This window comes from Humulus lupulus, chromosome 8, assembly GCF_963169125.1.
Source record: "Humulus lupulus chromosome 8, drHumLupu1.1, whole genome shotgun sequence".
Taxonomy (NCBI): domain Eukaryota; kingdom Viridiplantae; phylum Streptophyta; class Magnoliopsida; order Rosales; family Cannabaceae; genus Humulus; species Humulus lupulus.
This window is the reverse complement of record NC_084800.1, coordinates 64,025,290-64,047,470: the sequence shown is the minus strand read 5'-3', so window position 1 is coordinate 64,047,470 and position 22,181 is coordinate 64,025,290. Positions and strand designations below refer to the sequence as shown.

At 39.9% G+C, this 22,181-nt stretch overlaps 1 protein-coding gene across 1 annotated transcript; it reads left to right on the top strand.

Moving 5' to 3' along the window:
- The first annotated feature begins 1,454 nt into the window (after window positions 1-1,454).
- On the top strand, window positions 1,455-2,400 carry LOC133793839 (uncharacterized). The gene has a single exon (XM_062231094.1). The coding sequence runs from the start codon at window positions 1,571-1,573 to the stop codon at window positions 2,024-2,026; it is 456 nt and encodes a 151-aa protein (XP_062087078.1). The 5' UTR covers window positions 1,455-1,570; the 3' UTR covers window positions 2,027-2,400.
- Window positions 2,401-22,181: the final 19,781 nt, after the last annotated feature.

Sequence of the window (22,181 nt, the reverse complement as noted above, 5' to 3'; positions counted from 1 at the left end):
TAAATGATTGCATACTATAACTACAATGTACACCGTCATATAAAATAAAATTAAGTTATAATTTATTTACGTGATAAAAATTAAAGCGTCCATACTAACTATGCCCCTGCTATAAAATCTTTACCTGTTGGTAACTTGTTATATCAAGTCACTATGTTGCCACATCATCATAATTGTTAGTGCTTATCTATGAGTAATAACTATTAAGAAGTCTTACATATATATATTTATATATATAGTAAGGGGTAGAAAATGATGGGTGCATATTGCGGGGAAAGCAAGGATGAAACTACGCAACAAACATTATTATTTCCAATTTTGTCTTGTCTTATATGTTAAATCATATGTAGGTGTAGCACATAGTAATTAACTTTTATTTTATTTTTAGGGAGTTGGAGAAGTTATGAATGAATGACATATATAGCCTCTTTATGTGTATGTGATATGCCCTAATCTTATAGAGATTAACCCGAATAATATTGATCTGTCACTCACATGTTATAGACAATGTCTATAAACATGAAAAACAAAATGACAAATTTACTTGCAAATGGGAATCAAAACATATGATTACGTTTAGAACACTCATAATTGATAACAATTTTATAAATTTAAAAATATATCCAAAAGTGATAGTTATTTCTCTAATAAACCTATACACAATTGCAATAGAATAGTATTATGCATTTTATATCACATGATATTGGAATTTTCTTAGTTAGGGGTTTTACTTTTGCCCTTAGTAATAAGTGTTTTCTATTTTTGGTATTTGGATAAATTATAACTGATTTTTTTGCATGATAATTTATATTATAGTTATAACAGGTTTCTTACTAATTTTTTAGAAAATTTCGAACAATTTACGGTGCTGAAATCAGAGCTTAAACAACGTGCCTAATTTTTTTTTATACGAGTGGAAAACAAATTATTTAAACTCTAATTTTGGCACTATAAATTATTTAAAATTTCTTGAAAATTAACAGAATGTCTACTATTACTTTCATGTATATTGTCATAAAAAAAAATTAAGTTATAATTTCTTCAATTATCGAAAATAGAAACTTAACAAATGCAAAAATATAGATGAAAGCAAAAATTAAAAATACATGATACTTTTTTTTTCAGCCTATATAGTATTCATAGAAAACATAATATATTATTGGAAATTAAAAATATGATTGATTTACAATTATGAATGAGAATCCAATCAGCTTTTCTTTTTTCTTTTTTTTTAAAAAAAGGTTTCAATGCCAATATATTATTATAAAAAATGAGCGGATCTGTCACTTTCTTGAATCAAAGCTTGGACTGCTTGAGCAGGTTATTTTCTTATAAAAAGGGCATCCTTTTATATTATATATAGGAAAGCAATATTTTTATGTTCTCATTCATTGCTCTATAAATATATATATATATATATATATATATTCCCTCACTTGAAGTTAATCAAAGTGAGAAAAAAAACAAGAAGAGGCCCCACTTAAATTGCTGGCTCCTACAAATCTGTGTCAGTTGGAGACAGACAAAACATGCATGTTTTTCCTCTAAGAGAGAATAAGCATACGAAATTATGAAACCAATACCCAAATGGCAAGAAGAAGACGAAGAAGAAGAAGAAGAAGAAGACCACAAAGGAGAGAATAATAAGATCAATTTGGCTATATGGGATTGTGGCAGTCCTTTGTATGACTCTTATGAATTGGTTTCACTTAGTCATCTCATCGAACGGCACCTAATGATCTTGCCATCTCCAGCAGCTGGATCATCATCAAGGCGGTTCATCATGACCGCCCGATTCTCTCATCATCATCATCGTCAGTCGATCCACGTGGACGATCCTCCGATGGCCAAAGGGTCTTCCATGGTGACCAGATTGAGTGAGTTGGTGGAAAGAAAAATCGTGTGGAAGAGTAAGGTGTTTGGATCATCAAAAAGGAAGGAAAATTATGCCAAGAAATTGAAAGCCACTACTAGTTTTAGTAAGCTTTCTGGATTCTATAATAGAATTGCTTCGTGGAGAAGATGATCAATTTCAATTCAATTCATGGTCCACCACAAAGGTAATAATAATAAATAAATTTGAGAATATGGAAATGTTGGGTTGGATTTGATTTGATTTGATACTTATGTTGCAATATGCATGCACTTTTTTCTTTCTTTCTTTATTTCCTTCGTTTTCTTATCATACCTAATATTTTCTTCCATCTATCAATGTGTATCTCTCAGTACTATTTGTATGATTCATTCCCTTGTGACAATAAATCATGCCTTTTAGTTTTTTTTTTCCAATTTTGTCTATTGTTTTGATTGTATGTACACAATTTGTCTAGGCATCTACTATTTTCGTTTTTATTTTATCAAAGGCAGAAAAAAATTAATAATAAAAAAATAATTTACTATATTTATATATAAGGATCGTATCAGCTATACAATATGCTTAAGTGGGAAATTTCTTTCTTTTTATGTTTATTTTTATTTTTAAAGTCAGATACTCATACGACCACTGCCACTTTGTCTCGAGGCAAATATAGTAAGACAACTTCATGTGACATAAAATATTATATAAACTACAAAATGCTAACCTAATATCTCTGTAATTATTTAAAAGCTAATAATTAAATGAGTTGAAAAAAAAATCCTGACGTGTTTTAATTTCTACAATTCGGCAGAAAAATGAAATGAACATTGGTCTGTTTAATATTTAATTACAAGTGACTAACCAGAGACAAATTTGGGTCTTCTCCTCTTTGTATTTTCTATTTTGGTGTAGTTGTTGGTATATGAATTTATTTATTATAGATATTATTATTGGTGGGGATGTTTCTATGGGTTCTAATTTATTTGGAGGCTTCGTGGTACGAACTATGTCATCGGCCTCAACATATCAAAGGTCAACTCGTAACGTCATTGATTTTTTTTCTAATGTTATTGTCCATTTTGAAATTTCAGCTCAGTCCCTAGGAATTATAATTTTAAAAAATTTGATTAAACTAATTGAAATCGGTTTTAAATACGCCAAGTGCAAATACCACAATAATAACTTATAATTTGGTGAACAATTGGGTAACTTGCGAGAATAGTTAGTGACTTAAAGTAACTAATACGAGAAATGCTAATTTAAGACCATCCTAGTTTGTCCAACACCTTTGATTTGAAAACGAAACTTAATTAAAACTCAGACAATAAAATGGTAGCCACAGAAGGGGCTACCTCCCTTAACAAAATATAACAAGAACAGGAAGTCTTAAAGCCCCACATAGCAATAGCATGTGCTGATCTATTGTGATTTCGAGGAATCCACATGATCTTAGCACTTAGGGAATTGACTAAACTAAAAATACTGCAAAATAAATGAGAACTATGCACGTGTGCAATTGTAACGGCTAGGACACCCTTGACTAAATCTTGACAATTCGAGAATACCACTGGGGATGGGCACCTGTGATAGAGAGTTTCTTGCAAAGTCCTTAGCAAGACAGCCGCTTCTACTTCCACCACCAATCTTTCATCCGCCTGTTGAACCTTCAATAGAAGGATCTTTGAGTTTCCGTCCGTAGCTGCCATTGCCACCGTAGCTTTGCCACCCTTGAAGGTCGAATCAACAAAAATCCTTGTATTGCCTATATCCGGAAGAAGGAGGGAAGACCTTTCAATAACAGTAGTACCGAATTTTTGTTTCTCGTTAGGTGGTTTGGCTTTCATAAACTCTGTCACTTCTGCTTTGATTTTCTCCATCAAGCTACGAGGATCACAATTCTGTTGTTGATGGTACACTGTATTCCTAGCATACCATATGTTGAGAAAATCATAAGCCGCAAACAAAGTAAACTCATACCTCAAATTATCGGGTAACGACATATTCAATGGACCTTTGAGGATCCACTCAACTACATCATAACATGAGTTGAATTGCATGTTTCCAGTCCTAAGAATCCACACTACACCAAAATACTCCTTTTGTGTCAGTCAAACGCGTCAGTCAATGCAGTTGACTGACGCCGTTGACCGAGAATCAGCATTTGTGGCAGTTGAGCATTTGCGTCTGTGATAACACTGACGCTGTTAATTGGCGAAGTTTACGTTAGTGGCCAACTGATGCTGTTAACACATCGTTTACGTCAGTGGGCAACTGACGCTAACGGCGCGTTTGCATCAGTGTTTGCGTCAGTGCCCCACTGACGCAAACAAGCTGTTAGCGTCAGTTGCCCACTAACACAAATGGTGCGCCCAGTATTAAATCTCAGCCATCTACCCCGAGCCCCTCATTCTCCCAAATTCAAAACTTAGGTTTTCTCCTAAGAACCAGTGACGCCTCCGACTTCCTAGACCCATTTTTGTGAGTTTTTTTTTTTTTTTTTTTTTTTAATTTTAAGGTTAAATTGATGAATATAATATGTTCATGAACCTTATACATTGTTATTTTTTTATAGATTAATGATTTTGAAGATTATATTGTTTGAAAAACCAAAACCCAAAATCCATCTTCTTGATTTTTTCTCTGATTGGGTTCGCAGGGATCATATATGTGGCTGGGGTCGTGGTGGCTGGCTGGCTGGGGATTGGGTACAAGGGGGTTGGGGTCGCATGGGGTGGCTAGGGGCTAGGTACACTGGTCTGGGTTCATAACGTTTTTTTTAATATAGCATTTGCGTTAGTGGGGCACTGTCACAAATGCCAAGTTGTGACAGTGCCCCACTGACGCAAACGCTAGTGTTTGCATCAGTTGGAAATTGTCACAAATGTCACGTTTGTGACAGTGCCCCACTGACGCAAATGACAACCTGGTTTGCGTCATGGGATTCCGCGTCACATATAAAACTGAAGCAAAAAATCAATTGTGGCAGTTAGAAACTGGCGCAAATGACCTTTTTTGTAGTAGTGCCATTGACTACCAGACCAGACAGCTGTAGCGATAGAACACTAAAAGAAACAATGAGTTGAGGAATCCATACCATTCCCACAGAGAGCGCATTGGGAAGTTGTCTTGAATATGGCAGCCAGTCTCTAACCGAAAGGGGGAGCATTATTAGCTAGCTTCCAAAAGGAAAAGCTTAACCCTGTCATGAAGTATAACATTCTACAAAATCTTCCAAAGAGGATCATTGTCCATGACCTTCTTACTAATGACCGCTTTGTAAGCCTTTTTGGTAGAGAAGATACCATCAATCGAGTTTCTCCAAAAAATAGTATCTTCTCTCCCCCTGGTAAAGGCGATATTATTGTGATTTGTTGGACACACAGGTTTGAACCACCTCCTCAATTCATCTTCATCCCATTCTCCTGTCTCATTGAGAAATCTTTGCACCGTGTCCATAGGCTCAAAAACTCTAGGATTGATCATCCCAAGATATCGATCAAAATCAACAAACAACAGCCAAGGGGGAATCTCATATGGGGGTGTTTGCCCCATCTCCCACTCTATAGCACTATTCTTGTCTCATTGAGTCCATCATACTCCAAATTCCCTTCTCAACGAAGGATGCAGATTGAGGAAGAGAAGTTGCCCAAAAGCTTTTATTGTTACAATATCTTTTGGTGAGCACTTCGACCCAAAGACACTTTTTCTTCTCTGCCATAGCCCAAGTCAACTTGGTGATCATTACCCTATTAAAATCCTCACACTTCCTCAATCCTAAGCCTTTTGCCTCCTTTGGTCTACTTATTCTATCCCAGCTAGTAAGCGCCAAATATCTATCTTTGTTTCCATTCGCTAGCCACCAGAATTTGTGGAAAGCTTTATCAAGTTCCAAACATAGAGACTTTGGTAGCAGGAAGGAAGACATGGAGTACACTGTAACGCCCTGGTTACTCCAGAACCGTTACGGTGAACCAGAAATTTGACCCGCTACCCGAGTCATTTGGTTAAAAACGTGTTCTAAGTGTTATTAATAGGCTAAGGTGAAAAACAACAAAAATGAAAGGATATGTTTTATTTAATACATAAAACTGTTCATGGGCTCACAAGAACATTTACAAGTTATTTACAACTCAAAAAGGTCATTACTGCTTCAAAATTACAAACCCGCCGACCTAAGCGGCAAAAATAGGGTAAACCCCCTAGTTCCTCTGAGAACTCCTTGGCCGTGGTGGTCAAGCGGCTGCATATGTACACATCACCACCTAAGCTATCCACTCAAGGCTGGGTGAGCTTTTCTTTCCCTTTACCTGCACCACTAGCACCCATGAGCCAAAGCCCAGCAAGAAAACACAGTATTATATGTAAACATTGTCAAATGATTATCATTATAATCACTCAGAGCTTATAGCTCTTAAACAGATAAGTGAGTATCACTTGAGGTTCTAGAAAAACCATACTGGGTGACTGACAAGAAAGTCACTAATTTAAACAGAAGAGTGGCTGCTAGGTAAGCCACTAGCCTTAAACAGACAAGAGACTGATAGGTAAGTCTCTAACTTTAAATAGAAGAGTGGCTGCTAGGTAAGCCACTAGCCTTAAACAGACAAGAGACTGATAGGTAAGCCTTTAACTTAACAGATAAGTGGTTGATAGGTAAGTCACGCAAGCGCTTATAATATTCATCAAACTTGAGGTCGGTCCGGCATTAATGCTCTTTGAGTCATCCAATGCAGATATCGATTAGATCTAATCTTTATTGGCTTGCGTTGAACACGCTAAGGCTGTCCTGACTTATGAGTCAGCACCGTGTGACCAGTGCCCAGTACCACTGCCGAACCTGCCTAATGAGTCACAACTTCACAGTTGCTACTGACACCTTTGCCACTTCTGACTAATGAGTCAGTACCATGCATAAGTGAGCAAGATTCGCTAAGCATTAAATAATCAATCCATGTCCACATTTACACAATCAACATGCCTCAAGAATAATCATGCATGTCACATTCGGGGTGCAGTTTTCTTACCTCAGATTCGAGCTAGAATGAATAGAAGAACAACCCTTGAGAACAGTCTAGCTTTTAGTCCTTTAGCGGTCACCTAATCATAACACATTATAGGATACCATCAACAAAATGATAATCAAGGGTTCCCAAACTAAGATCTAGCCTCCGAGACATCAATCCCCACTAATCCGGGTAGTAGGAGTGATCCCGAGGCCTAAACCCATGTTCCCGGGGCCAAAACACTTAAACGGGCTCAGCCCTGCTCAAGGATTGCGGCCCTGGCTTCAAGGGCCGTGGCCCCAAGCCATCTCTGAAACAAGGGCCGTGGCACCCAGCGGGCACAAACTTCCCCACCTGCTTCTTCAAGCAAGGGTCGCGACGCCCAACCCAGAATACGCCCAAACTCGATCTCCAACATCCCAAAGCCCCCAAAATCATGCCTAAACATTACAAAATCATCAAATCATAGTTCCCAAGCTTCCCAATGCTCCAAAACCCAAGGTTCAATCGAGCCAAAAACTCAACGATTCATAAAAGCCAATTCAAAGCTTAGAAACTCTAAAAACTCAAAAATTTAAACTTAGATTACCTTTGATTGGGTTGTTTCTCATCAAATTCTTCGGTCAAGAAGCTTCTAATCTTTCCTAGGATCGATATGCCTCGATCCTCGCCTGAATCTGACTCCTAGAACTCAAGATATCTTCGAAAACGCTTCGAACGGTGAAAATGAACTAACGGAGAAGAACGAGAGGTTTTCTAACATACGTTCTATCTGACAAGCTACTTCAAGCTTAAGTAACCTTAAATAAAACCTAGTGCTCGGGGTCCCAAAAACCTCCCCGGGGACATTATGGTCAAAACTTCCAGAATTTCACCCGGATCTCAATAACTCCCAATTTATCATCAAATAAACATTCTTACTACCTGATAATTGACCCCGTTATGACAAAATCGCTAATCCACTAAATAGGATCGTCTCATGCTGAATAGCTCGAATATATCTCCATAGTAATGGAATCTTATTCACAAATCACATTATGCACCAAAACACACAAATTTACCCTCAATGGGCCAAATTATCAAAACATCATAATATTTCAAATGTGGACCCACATGCATGCATATAAAATCATATTATAATATAATTCACATAAACATGCATATATTCATTTAATGGCGTAATTAAACAGTTATGGATCTCCCGACCTACTAATCCTGCCACTAAACCGCATTAGGGATTCGGGGCATTACATACACTAGGATGCTAGACGCTATTGGTTTAATGAGAGTGGTCTGACCTGCCTGGGTTAGGAGCTTGCTACTCCACCCCTTTAGTCTCTTAAGTACTTTGTCCTTGATGAAAGAAAAAAAGTGTTTCTTATTATTGGAAAGGCAAAGGGGGTTTCCTAGAAAAGTGGTCTTCCCATCCATTATTCTGTAACCCAAATTCATTGTCAGTCGCTCTCTATTTGCCTTTCTAGTATTATGTGAGAATATGACTGTTGATTTATTGGTATTGACCCTCTGGCGAGACTAAGAACAGTAGAGGTCAATGCAACCCTAGAGATTACTAACTTCCTGATCCTTAGCCTAATAAAGGAGGAAAGAGTCATCTGCATAGAGGATATGAGAGATTGGCAGCCCATTTTGAGAGATTTTGAGACCTGAGATGGTTCCTCGAGCTTCCTCACTAGTAATCAGGCGAGATAGAACTTTAATATAGAAGATAAATAAATAAGGTGATAGGAGATCCCTTTGCCTCAACCCTCTCTCGGGCTTGAAATATTTTAGAGAGACTTCGTTAAGAAGCATTGATAAATAAAATGTAGAAATGCAGGAAGAGATTAATTTTCACACTTGAGGAAAGAATCCAAAAGCTAAAAGAACCTGATCCACAAATCCCCACTTCGTTCAGTCGTATGCCTTTGACATATCAAGTTTTATTCCCATATCTCCCAACTTCCCACTTCTTCTTTTCATTGTATGAATAATCTCTTGGGAAAGAATCATATTGTCTGCAATCCACCTTCCCAGAACAAAAGCAGATTGACAAGGAGATATGATATCATGAATAAACCTCTGAATCCTATTAGCCAAAATTTTTGAGATAATCTTGTAGACTACATTACAAAGGCTGATAGGTCTATAATCATTGAATCCCTGTGCAGAGTCTAATTTTGGAATAAGTGCAATAAAAGTGTGGTTCATGCATCTTGACATTTTCCTCAACAAAAAGAATTCCTCGACAACAGCAACTAAGTAGTGTTTGTAGAATTTAGCTGGCATACTGTCTAGACCAGGAGACTTCAGAGGCAGCATATCCTAAACCATACTTTGACTACCTCCATGTCAGGGCATCTTGCAATGTAGTCATTAGTTTCATGGCTCACTGCAGGCCTAATGATATCAAAAGCTAGCGGTGGAATCTCCGAATTCGCTGTCTTGTAAACCTCGGTGAAATTACGAATGAAGTATGCTCCAATGTCTGCCCTTCCCATTAACCAGTTTATCCCATCGTCAGAAACTAACCAAATCGATTACGATGCCTCCTAACTAAAGTTGAAGCGTGGAAGAATTTAGAATTCTGATCTCCATGTTTAAGCCACAGTTCCCTAGATTTATGTCTCCATATTTAGGGTTGGCATTTGGAAATATCCTTGATTTTCAACAAATTGAGGATTCAAGTTGCATATTATCTGAATTAGCATGTCGATTATGAATTTCTACTAGAAAATCCTGTTGCATCTTAAGTTTATCTTGACAAAAACAAAATACTTCCCCAAATTTACAGTGCTCTCCATGTGTCATTCAGCTTTGCTTGCAATTGGAAACTCCTTAAGCCGTGGAAAAATATATCCCAAGCTTTTTGAATCAACTCTTTACATCCAGGATCATTACACCATACATCTAAAAATATGAAAGGGGTGTGGAAAATGTCCTTATTTAAGATAATATCGAGTACTATAGGAGAATGATATGAATCCTCTATAGGGAGAGTCTTAATACATGTTGTTCACGGTAAGAACTAGTCAACCAAGTTAGATTAGAAAACTTATGAGCTTAAGAGTAAATGAAGAACTGTAAAGAAGCTTAAAAGAAGTTAGAATGGATATATGAACTTAAAATCACGTTGCAGAGTGAAAATAGAGATAATATTTGTATTACTCAAGAATCTTTGGTTACAATGCCCAATTTTTTGACCCCTTCTTTGGTGAAGGAATGTCCTATTTATAGGAGAGCGTTATCGGCTCCTTATTAGTGGTGAAAAATACATATTTATTGATTTTAATAGTCAAAATAAATTAAGTTTAATTAATATTTTCATGGAATTAATATAATTTATTTTATAAATGAAAATATTTGATTATGATTTAATTTAGAGTTATTTTGTAGAAATTAAAGTTGCATTTTGGCATAAAGATAATGAAAGAAGAAAGAAAGAATCAAAACTGAAAAAAATAGTTGAAAAAGTGGCATTTTTAAGGGAATTAGGCCCAAAATGAGCACAAACAAGCACAGGCCCAAGCTTGCCACCACTTGGACACGCGGTACGCCTCTATTGGCCACAATTTGGTCAAAATTATAGCCACCCATCAGCCCATTTTCTTGTGCATATTGAGCCTTGAACCTTCTATTTTGAGCTCTAAATCTCACATTTTGTGGTGTTTTAGAAAAATGGCAAAATGACCATTCACTAAAATAGCTATGTTAATATTAATAATAAGATTTGATTTTTCAAAATCATATTTTATTATTAATATTTCAAATTTATTTTGTAGACCCCATTTGTAATTTAATTTCTTTTTAGTCTTTTTCTTCTTCTATAAATAGGAAATCTTCTTTCACATTTGGTATGTAATTTTGAGAGTAAAGAAACTATAGCAAAATTTCTCCTCACTTTCTTCTCATATTTTCTTCTTAGAATTTTGTGAGAATCATGAGCATAATGACATAATCTTCTTAATATAATGTATTTGAGTTATTTATGTTCTTTCATCATCATCTCTATTTACTTGTGCTAATAGTATATAGGATTAGTCATGCTCTTTCTATTTGCTGCTAATTAGTAAAAGTAATATTGATACATAATTTTATATTTAATCTTCTATTTTGTCATTTTTAGATTTTTCATAAGGTTAACATTGTGCTCTTAAAATAAAGAACTTTATAACTCAAATGGACTTTTGTTAGAAAAGAATATGGACTTTAATGTTAGATTTTCCAAGTAAATGTTGGGATGTGAACTTTTTACTTGTGTATTTTTATAAATCAAGTAACTAAGTAACCAAACAAGCATATGGTTGATTCTTAAAACCTTTCTATTTCTCAAACTCTTGATTACACCTTACTTTTATTTCACTTGTCTCATTTTATCATTTCATAAAAAAGACAACACCAAAATCTCAAATCTCTTTTCATTTCCATTTTTATTTGTTTCATGTTACTAATTTTTTGTGTTATTTTCTAGTATTCTTTTGGTTTTAGGTTACCTCATTGTGGATCAACCGCCCGATTTTACTACAACTACCGCTTAGTGGTTGTCACATTTTGGGCGTTAAACAAATTTTGTGAACTTAGAATCACGTTGCAGAGTGAAAATAGAGATAATATTTGTATAACTCAAGAATCTTTGGTTACAATGCCCAATTTTTTGACCCCTTCTCAGGTGAAGGAATATCCTATTTATAGGTGAGCGCTATCGGCTCCCAATACATAGTGGTCCTGAAGGGACAGAAGGATTCATCCGCAGGCCACATGTGATCGTGGAGTAGGTGGTAGTGGTGTTGGAGGACTGGTGGTTGGGTCCAGCACATATCAGATGTCAGCAGGTAATACCCAGTCTTTGTACTACTCCATACCACCACTACCTGTATGGTACAAATGTCTGGAACGTGTGATGGACCCAAAACAGGTATGTTTTAAATATTTATAACCCGCAAGCACACAAATCGAATATGAAATATAGTGTTCGTGTAAGCATGATATCGAACTCAAAGGAGTTGTCTAAAATAAAAAAGGAAACTATTTTAAACCAAAATTAATAAATTATAACCTAGCTCCAAAAATTGATGAGATTTTTGTATAACGAAAATAAAATAAGAGACAATAATAAAGAAATTACAGACAATATATAAACATAAATTAATAGTAAAAATCAAGATGGTAGAAGAAATATTATTAAGATAATAGAATCCACAAAATATAAGTTCAATAATATTTATAAGTACATTGATTTCCAAGTTTTAGTAATAGTAGAAATTAATCAAACCATCACTTAGTCAAATTAGATATTCTAATTAAGCACAAATTTTTTATAAAAATATAGGATTTATCTTCACTTTTAAAATTATAATTTCAAAGTATTTAATGTAAATCAAACTAATGAAATAACAAATAAATCAATGAATATTATTTATAAGGCAAAATATAATATTTTTGTTATAAGCATTTGATGTGCACAATTTAATGGCACACCTTAATAAAATAATATTATGATTTTGTACTAATGAAGGACAAAGTGTAAATATGTGCTAACAATAAAAAATACATTAAATTTAAGATGAAAGAAGATATTTGAAAAAGAAAAATCCATAAACATTGTTGCACAAAATGGGAAATCAACATACAAAATAAATATTATCTAGTTACATATTGTTTCATCATCACCGTAATAATCTTAAAAAGATTAGAAACTCATAACTAGAATAGAAAATACAAACAAAAAAATTACAAACATAACTTAGGAAAATTTGGAGGAAAACCCCCAAATTGTTCAACTAAAAATACATAGAAAATTAACCAAGAAGAAGAAAAAGATGAAGAGAATGGAGGGTCTTGAAAGTGTAGAAATTGTAGTGTAACCTCCTCTAAAATAAGCACACCCAAAATGGTCTTGAAAATTCTCTATTTATAGCCAAAATGAGAGTATTAAAATAATCAATTTAAATTGATTAAATTAATAATAATATGGAAAATATGGGTAAATTATAGGGTGTAATAATGATTATAGGGTAAAATGTATAGAAAAGTTTGGGTAAAAGTGGGTTTTTTTGGACATTATGGGAAATGGGACAATGTTGAAATTGTTGGGCTAAAAAAAAACAAAAAAGGGGCTATTAGTGCTGGCAGGTGGCGCATATGGCTTATGGTGATGATGGTCCGTGTGGGAGGCTGAGGCGTTGAGGAAGGCCCAGGCGAGTGGGCTTGCTTGAGGAAGGGAAGCAGCAGGGGCTTCGGTTGGCTGGGGGAAAGGAGCTTCAGGTGGTTGGCGCAGAGGCTTCGGCTGGAGTGGCTCGGTTGGAGGCAGAGTTGTGATGGGCCGAATGGGTATTGTTGGCCCGTTGGAGTGCCAGGCTGAGCTGGAAGGATGGGCCAAAAGCAGCAAGGAGGAGGCCCGAGTGAAGCTTGGGCCTGGTTGTTGGGAGATGCCACTTTCCTTTGTTATTTTTCACAAAAATGCCACTTTTTTTATCATTTTCCTTGCTTTTCAAGAGCCCAAAAACAACATTGTTTCCTAAAAAATAATCAGAAACTAAATTAAAATTAAATATTTTTACTAATAAAATATACCATATAACTTCCATGAAGATATTAATTAAAATTTAATTTACATAACATTTAATTTCAATAAAATCATATTTGTAGCATTCAAACTAACAACACTAATTTTAAATAATTAAATTACAACATAAAACAATAAAATATCTATAAAAACATATAAAAATCTAAAAAAATTAAAATAAACCTAATAAATTCAAAATTACTTAAAAACTTAATAAATCAATTAAAAACTCAAGAATTAAGCAACAATTAGCACATAAAAAATGATAAAATAACTCTATTTTGTAGAGTTCTCAACGTGGTAGTAGAGGTTTCACCACGTACTATCTTTGTATTGCCACTACTTGTTTGGCGTGGGTACTCGGTTCATACTATGTGCTCTTCCAGGCACGTACGTCCATGGCCTGACATATTTGGTACTCAGGCTTTCTCCTCCTCTGTTTCTTTGGGCCAGTTTGGCCTTGTCTTTGTATCTCCCAACACTTGACAAGGTTGATGTGTGACTTCCTTCTTAGGAGCTTAACATGCACAAGTTATTATGCTCTAGCAAGACGCACAAAGGTGTCTTAATGGAATGATAGGCGACGGATGCCTCACTAGTGGCACGAGGCTCAGGTAACGCACCACGGCCTAATCAACGAAGTTGGCATTACTAAGAGAGGTGATACAACCTCGCGAAATGCCATGGGGCGCGAGGCGCTAGCAGGTGTGCGAAGCGAGATGGATTGGTGGGGCACCAGGGGTGCGCAAGGTGCTGGTGGGCGTGTGAGGTGGCGTGGCTTCGCGAGGTGCTGGTGGGTGTGCGAGGCGAAATGGCTTTGCGAGGTAGTAGTGGTGCTCTAGGCGACGCGGCCTTGCGAGATGCTCGAGCACGCGAGGCACTGGCGGGTGTGCGAGGCACATTTGGAGTAACTGTTGAGTCTAGTATTTGTCATGTTTAGGTGGTGTTTTAAGTAGTCTTTTATCTCATTTTTCTTTCATTTAGTGCGGGTTTATGCTGTGTTTTCTTGTCTTTGTGAATATCAGGAAGAATTGAATACTTTGAGGAAAATGTCAAAGAAAGGGAAGAAATAACCAAGTTTTACAACATATTTCGAGAAAGGATGGATCTCAACATGATTTGGAGGTGTTGGTAAATTTTTGGGATAAAATCTTGAAGAATTGAGAAATTTCTTAAGAGCCACGGCATGAGCAAAGTAGAGCCGCGGCTAGCTAGTGAAACAGAGCCAATGTTTTGAAGGAGAACTTTGGACCGCTGTATGGCTAAAGAGAGTCGCGACATAGAAGGGCATCAACCCAGAAATCGTAGACACGGGCCGCGGCATGGCTGAGTAGAGCCGTGGCATGGAAAGGACAAATCGCGAAGGAATTTGGACACGGGCCGCAGCATGGTGCATATAGAGCCGCGACCCGCCTCTTTAAAAACTGAATTTTTAGGTTTTTATAAGGGGAAGGAAAGGAAAAGATGATGTACGGATTTCGAGTGTGGAAATTGTTTGAAGGCTGGAAGGCTTGGAGTATTCAATCTACATGTTTTTCTTCTACTTTCTGATGTTATCTTTAATTGTCTTTATGATTAGCATTATGATTATGAACTGAATCTCTGTTTAGGATTTTTAATTGAATCACTTGAATCCCTATTATGAACTAATGCAATTTCAATTTTCTTCTTCTTCAATTCCATATAACTTGTTCTTATTGATTGATTATCGATTGGCCATCTATAGTCATTATATATATGTTTGTTATCCAAAAAGCTGGCATAGATGACATGGCAAGTGATTCCTGGACACGTGGCTGACATTTGGAGGAACTCTGCTAGGATATCGACCAGAAGACACATTATAAGCAGTAGGCGGCCTAGTCTTACCTGCGACCAATCTGGTCGATGGTTCTGCATACTTCATGATGTTTCCATAAAGAACTTTGTAAATCCCGAAATTGACTCCCACAATCTCCTGAGTATCCGATTATTTAAGAGAGAATATATGTAACAAGTTCATGTAATCCCCCTTGAGCCTATAAATAGAAAAAGATAGCTCAAGGAAGGGACTTTTGGCTTTCAAATTATTTGAGACTAGAGTAATTCTATCTGAGATATTGTATCGTTCTTCTGAGGTTAGTGAAACTCATTGAACCCTAGTTCTTTGATCACTCCTTTAACTCTCACATCAAGATCAATCTAAGTGGACGTAGGTTATTACCAGATTCTGGGGCCGAACCACTATAAAATATCGTGTTCTTATTATTTTCGTCATCACGTTCTTTTCAACGCATTCATCCACGTCAAGCGTATTTTGACTTCGTGTCAGTTGACCAAAATCAGGGGCAAAATTCTGGTGCTTTCATTGAGAGCTTGATTTGTCACCGTTGAGAAAACCAATGGCGAAAACTGCAAGGAAAACTGGACAGGCAGTCGCCGCTGCACCATCAAACCCGCCTCCTCCTGCAAGCGTGGCTGAGGATGAGCCACATTTGGACATTGAGGAGGAAAAAATGGATGACGTGATGCTAAAGAGTACTCTGGGGGCGTTGCATGAAGAGCTGGCCAATCTGAGGGCCAGTCAAGAAAGTGCTGCCAAAATCATGGCGCGGCAGCAGCAAGAGATTGAACGGCAGCGCGCGGAGTTAAGCGAAAGGCAGGCGGAGATGGACCGTCGCCAGAGCGAAGCCATGGCAGCCCTCGAGGCAGCCTTGCAATTGGATAGGAATCAGGCCGCACCTGTCTCGCAGCCTGATCAACCTGCGAATGGGCCACCGCGCAGGGGTCCCAATCCTAGCCCGCCTATCCAACCCTCGAGCCCACAAAGGCCCGAGCAGCCTCAGGTGTCTCATGACGATGTCCCACAGGACCCTGAGGCACAGCCTTCATCCCAAGCTGGTCGTGGCAATCCCCTGCATCAGAGGCAGAATAGGACCGAGCATCAGCCTCGTAGTCCTAGACGCCATAGGGACGACAAGCCGAACCTTCCGAACAGAGGTCAGAATCCTCCTGGCAACAGGAGGAACTCAGAGTTAGGCTCTGCGATCCGGGGTCCCCCACGGCATGATAATGCACGAAGACACAACGACCAGCGCAGGCCACCCTCTAACGCTCGGGACGCTTCAGCCCGGGATGGGAATCGAGGGAACAGTCGATCCCACCATAGCCAATCAAGATTCAGAGATGGACATGGGTATAATGAAGTCGAATCCGGTAGAGGAAATGCCGGTCGGAGGAATGACGAAAGAGGTGGAAACAGGAATCAACCACCTCAGGATGACCAACCCGGCAGACGGGACGCTGGGGGGCAATCCAGACAGAATAACGTCTTCAACTCGCTCGGAGCTAGCGAGCAGCGGAGAAGAGACGAGAACTTGAGAGATGTGCTCAATGATCACCGCGAGTGGCATGGCGAAAAAATCCCCCCATCAACAGAGGCCACATCGATTCCTATCGCTGTGCAAGCCCAGATATATGCCCTCAACCAGGCGGTGCAACAGCTGGTCGGGGGAAGAACATCTCATATCGACCACGACAGGAGGAAATGCACTCGTTTCATCCAAAGGATAGCTATGGCAGAGACTCCTAGCAAGTTTAAAATGCCTACGCTTCCGAACTTTGATGGGTACGGTGACCCGGTATCTCACGTTAATAAGTTTAAGATACAAATGGACATTCAGAAAGTGTCCGAAGATGCTCGGTGCAGGATCTTCCCTGCAACACTTTCTGATGTCGCACAGGAGTGGTTTTTTAAGTTCCCTCCTGCAAGCATAGTTTCCTGGGAGATGTTTGTAAGGGAATTTTACAGACAATTCTACGCAGGTCGTGTGCATCCGACCAAGGCAAACCAGCTGGTTGAAATTCACCAGCAGGATGGAGAATCGCTGAAGGACTACATCCAGCGCTTTATGCGAGCAGCAGCTGGAGCTAAAACAGTGGGGGACGAAGGAAAAATGATGGCCATAACCGCAGGGGTTAGGCGTCGCTCCCCCCTCTGGAAGAGCCTCCGCAAAGATGGGGTTAGAACTACCCAGGAATTCTTGGACCAGGCTGATCGTTACATCAAGCTCGAAGATGCCATTGTCGATGATGGAAAGCCTTCAGGCAAGGATAAGAAAGCAGCCGAGCCCGCTAAAGCCGCCAATGGGTCCAAACCTAACGGCAACGGCAAGGGCAACGGGCACGGCAACGGCAATGGCAAGAATGGTGGAAAACGACCACACAATGAGCCTTCCACCTTCGCTAATAAACGAGCCAAGGGTAACCGTTATGAACCTCGGTCCACTAACTACACTGCCCTTGTTGAGTCCCGGGGAGAGGTTTATCAGGCCACAAGTTCCAGTGTGCCTTATAAGAAGCCTGCCCCCATTCGAAAGGATATTTTGAAAAGAGACACTACCAAGTTCTGTCGTTATCATAACGACTATGGACATGATACCAACGAATGCAACTAGCTGATGGATGAAATCGAGTTCCTTATTAGACAAGGACACTTGAGAAGATACGTACGGGCCTCGGTAAATTCCCAACGAGAAGCTCTAGGTGGCAACGAGCAAGCGCCTTCACGCCAGCGCTCACCACCTTTGCAGCCTGCCCCTGTGACTGGCACACTGTTAAGCATTTGTGGAGGCCCGCACCTCGCGGAAAGGCCAGGGAATGATACGCTCGGACTCTAGTCCACGACTAAGACATCGAGATGATGACTGTGGAGGACCGCGCACCAAAGAAGGCTCGATCAGAAGAGGGTGAGATAACATTCTCTGATAGCGATGCCCAACATGTCCGGTTCCCACATTCTGATCCGCTGGTCATGGATATCCAAATGGCCAACATGATGGTGAAGAGAGTGCTGGTCGATACAGGATGTTCGGTGAATATTCTGTATAAATCTTCGCTGGAACGCATGAAATTTTCCGTTAAGGACCTGGAGCCCTGCAACCAGACAATATACGACTTCTCTGGTGAGGGACTCGCCCCCGCCGGATCAATCAGACTACCAGTGACGACAGGTACAGCGCCTGCTACCAGGACATTACTCACTACTTTTGTAGTAGTCGATTGTCCTTCGGTGTACAATGCCGTCATTGGGAGGCCTATTCTGGTTGATCTACGAGTCGTCATCTCTATGTGGCACTTAGCCATGAAGTTCCCGACAGACGCAGGGGTAGGACACGTGTTGGGGAACCAGAGGGAAGCCAGAGAGTGCTATAACGCCTCAGTCACGAAGGAGAAAAAGGGAACATCAAAGAGCACTACCTCAGATAGGTTGCAGATGGAAATTGATACACAAGCCCAATCCGGTGATGAGGTCACCAAATAGGGTGTTGCCCAAAGTGAGGATAGAGATTTAGATCCTCTCTTTGGGGATTTTGAAGAGAACGTTGGACCCGTCGAGGACCTGGAAGAGGTCCAACTCGACGAAAAAGACCCGACCAGAGTCGTGAAGGTCTGGAAAAACCTAGAGCCAACCACGAAGCATGCACTGGTGGAATTTTTGCGAAAGAACCAGGAGGTCTTTGCCTGGTCACATAAAGACATGGCTGGAATAGACCCTGCAGTTATCAGCCATGTCCTGAATATAGACAAGACTTTTCCACCCGTGCAACAAAAAAGAAGGTTGCTCGATAAAGATCGGTCGAGAGCCTTAAAAGAAGAAGTCGACAGATTAAAGGAGAATGGGTTCAACAGGGTAGCATATTATCCATCGTGGGTCTCCAATCCAGTGTTGGTTCCCAAGCCTAACGGCAAATGGCGAACCTGTGTGGATATCACAGACCTCAATAAAGCCTGCCCAAAAGACTGCTTCCCACTCCCAAGGATCGACCAGTTGGTCGATGCTACTACAGGACACGAGATCCTCTCGTTCATGGATGCATATTCGGGCTACAATCAGATTAGCATGCATCCCCCTGACGAGGATCACACCAGCTTTCAGACCGATACGGGCTTATACTGTTATAAAGTAATGCCCTTCGGGCTGAAAAACGCAGGTGCGACTTACCAGCGGCATGTCAATCACATGTTTGAAGAGGTAATCGGAGTAAACATGGAGGTATACGTGGACGACATGCTGGTAAAGTCTAAAAAGGCAGAAGGACATGTGAAGGATTTACAAGAATGTTTCGATGTATTGAACAAGTACCAGATGAAACTAAATCCTCTCAAATGTTCCTTCGGAGTCGGATCAGGAAAGTTTTTGGGGTTCATTGTAAATTCAAGAGGAATCGAGGCCAACCCCGACAAGATAAAAGCCCTGATCGACATGAAATCGCCAGAGAGAATTAAAGATGTACAAAGTCTAACCGGGAGAATCACAGCCCGGACTAGATTTATTTCGAAGTCGACGGATAAGAAGTTTAAAAGACGGATAACAAATGTGTCCCTTTTTTCAATCTACTTAGGGGCAATAAGAAGTTTGAATGGACAGGAGACTACGAACAAGCTTTTCAGGCCTTGAAGGCGCATATGGCACAGCCTCCCATTTTATCAAAGCCAATCGAAGGAGAAACTTTATTCATTTACCTGGAGATCACTGAAGTGGCTGCTAGTGCGGTACTAGTACGAGAGGAAATAGGCGTACAAAAAGCGGTCTACTATGTTAGCAAGAGGCTGATTGGGGCAGAACTGAGATATCCACCCATTGAAAGGTTAGCATATTGCTTAATCCTGGCCTCAAGGAAGTTACGTCCTTACTTTCAAGCCCATCCTATCACAGTTTTAACCGACCAGCCCCTTCGGCAAGTCCTCCAAAAACCCGAGGCGGCTGGGCGCTTATTAAAATGGGCAGTCGAACTAGGGCAGTTCGATATCACATATTCACTATGAGCAGTAGTAAAAGGACAAGTCTTGGCTGATCTTATTGCAGAGTTCACCGAACTCCCAGACAGCGAACAGTGTGAACAGCCTAGTGCGCCTGAGCCTCAAGAGAAAGCTCCTTCATGGAAGTTATTCACGGATGGGTCGTCCAATGAATCCCACGCAGGAGCGGGAGTGATATTGATAACGCTGAAAGGGCATCGATTTCACTGCGCCATTAGGTTCGACTTCACCACGTCAAATAATAAAGCCGAATACGAAGCCCTGCTCGCTGGACTGAGAATGGCCAAAGACATGGGCATAAAGACGCTTGATATTTACAGCGATTCACAGCTGGTGGTGAATCAAGTTCTAGGGGAATATCAAGCGCGGGGCTTAAAATGGTGGCCTACTTGAATAAAACAAAAGACCTGCTAGCCCAGTTCACGAAGTATACCCTCCAGCAAATACCGCGGGATCAGAATTCAAACGCAGACGCCTTAGCCAAACTCGCGAGCGCGAAAGATGCTGACACTTTGAACATTGTGTCAGTAGAAAGATTGAGTGAGCCAAGCATACAAGCAGTTGAAGCCAGTATGGAAATTCGAATGGAGGATACATGGATGACACCTTACTTGGAGTATCTGACAAACGGTGTGCTACCAACAGATAGAAACAAAGCCAGAACTCTACAAAGGCAGGCCGCCAGGTACATACTGGTCGATGGTGTTATGTACCGGAGAGGGTATTCAATGCCACTACTCAGATGCGTTACACCAGAAAAAGCTAAGGAACTAATGAAAGAGGTGCATGAAGGCTTCTGTGGAGATCACGCTGGGGGGCAGAGTGTGGCAAAGAAAATTCTAAGGTAAGGCTACTTCTGGCCGACTATGAATGAAGATTCAATGGAGTTTGTACGAAGATGCGATAAATGTCAAAGGTTCTCCAAAATTCCACGAGCAGTTCCAAACGAGTTGAAACAGATGCAGAGTCCGTGGCCTTTCGCGGTTTGGGGGATAGATTTGATTGGATCCCTGCCGACGGGAAAAGGCGGAGTAAAGTACGCAGTCGTGGCAGTTGATTACTTCACCAAATGGGCCGAAGCTGAACCACTCGCTACCATAACGACCAAAAAAGTTCTTGACTTCGTCATCAAGAACATCATTTGTCGGTATGGTTTGCCCCAAAAGATCGTTTCAGACAACGGAACCCAATTTGACAGCGACTTATTTACAGACTTCTGCGAAAGGCATGGAGTTATTAAAAGCTTTTCTTCAGATGCGCATCCCCAAGCAAACGGGCAGGTCGAGGCCGTGAATAAAACCCTTAAGGACACTCTGAAGAAGAGGCTTGAAGACGCTAAAGGAGCATGGCCAGAGCAGCTGCCTGAAGTCCTCTGGTCGTATAGAACGTCTCACCGAACAGCGACAGGTCATACCCCATTTTCCTTGGCCTACGGATATGAGGCTATGTTACCTGTCGAGTTAGATCCCCCCTCACATCGATGCATAACATACGACCAGGAACAGAATAGCCAACTAATGATGGAGTCCCTAGACTCAATTGATGAGCTACGAGAAAAAGCCCAACTCCGAGTTGCTGCATACCAGCAAAAGGTCGCCCGGTACTTTAACTCAAAAGTAAAAGAAAGAAAATTCAACGTCGGTGACTTGGTGCTACGATGAGTTTTCTTGAATACCCGCGACCCCACTGCTGGAGTACTCGGACCTAATTGGGAAGGACCTTACCAGATTGAAGAAGTCCTTCACCCAGGCACCTACAAACTTGCACGCCTAAACGGAGATCTCGTTCCACTTTATTGGAATGGAGAACACCTGCGCAAGTATTATCTGTGAACAGTCCTTTTTAAAGGACTGGCTTGTATTAAATTTTACTTTTTACAAGTTTCGCAAAAAGGGTTAGCCACGTTGTATGGCTAATCGCTTATATATGTAAGATCCTTTTTTTAGGATCACTCGTA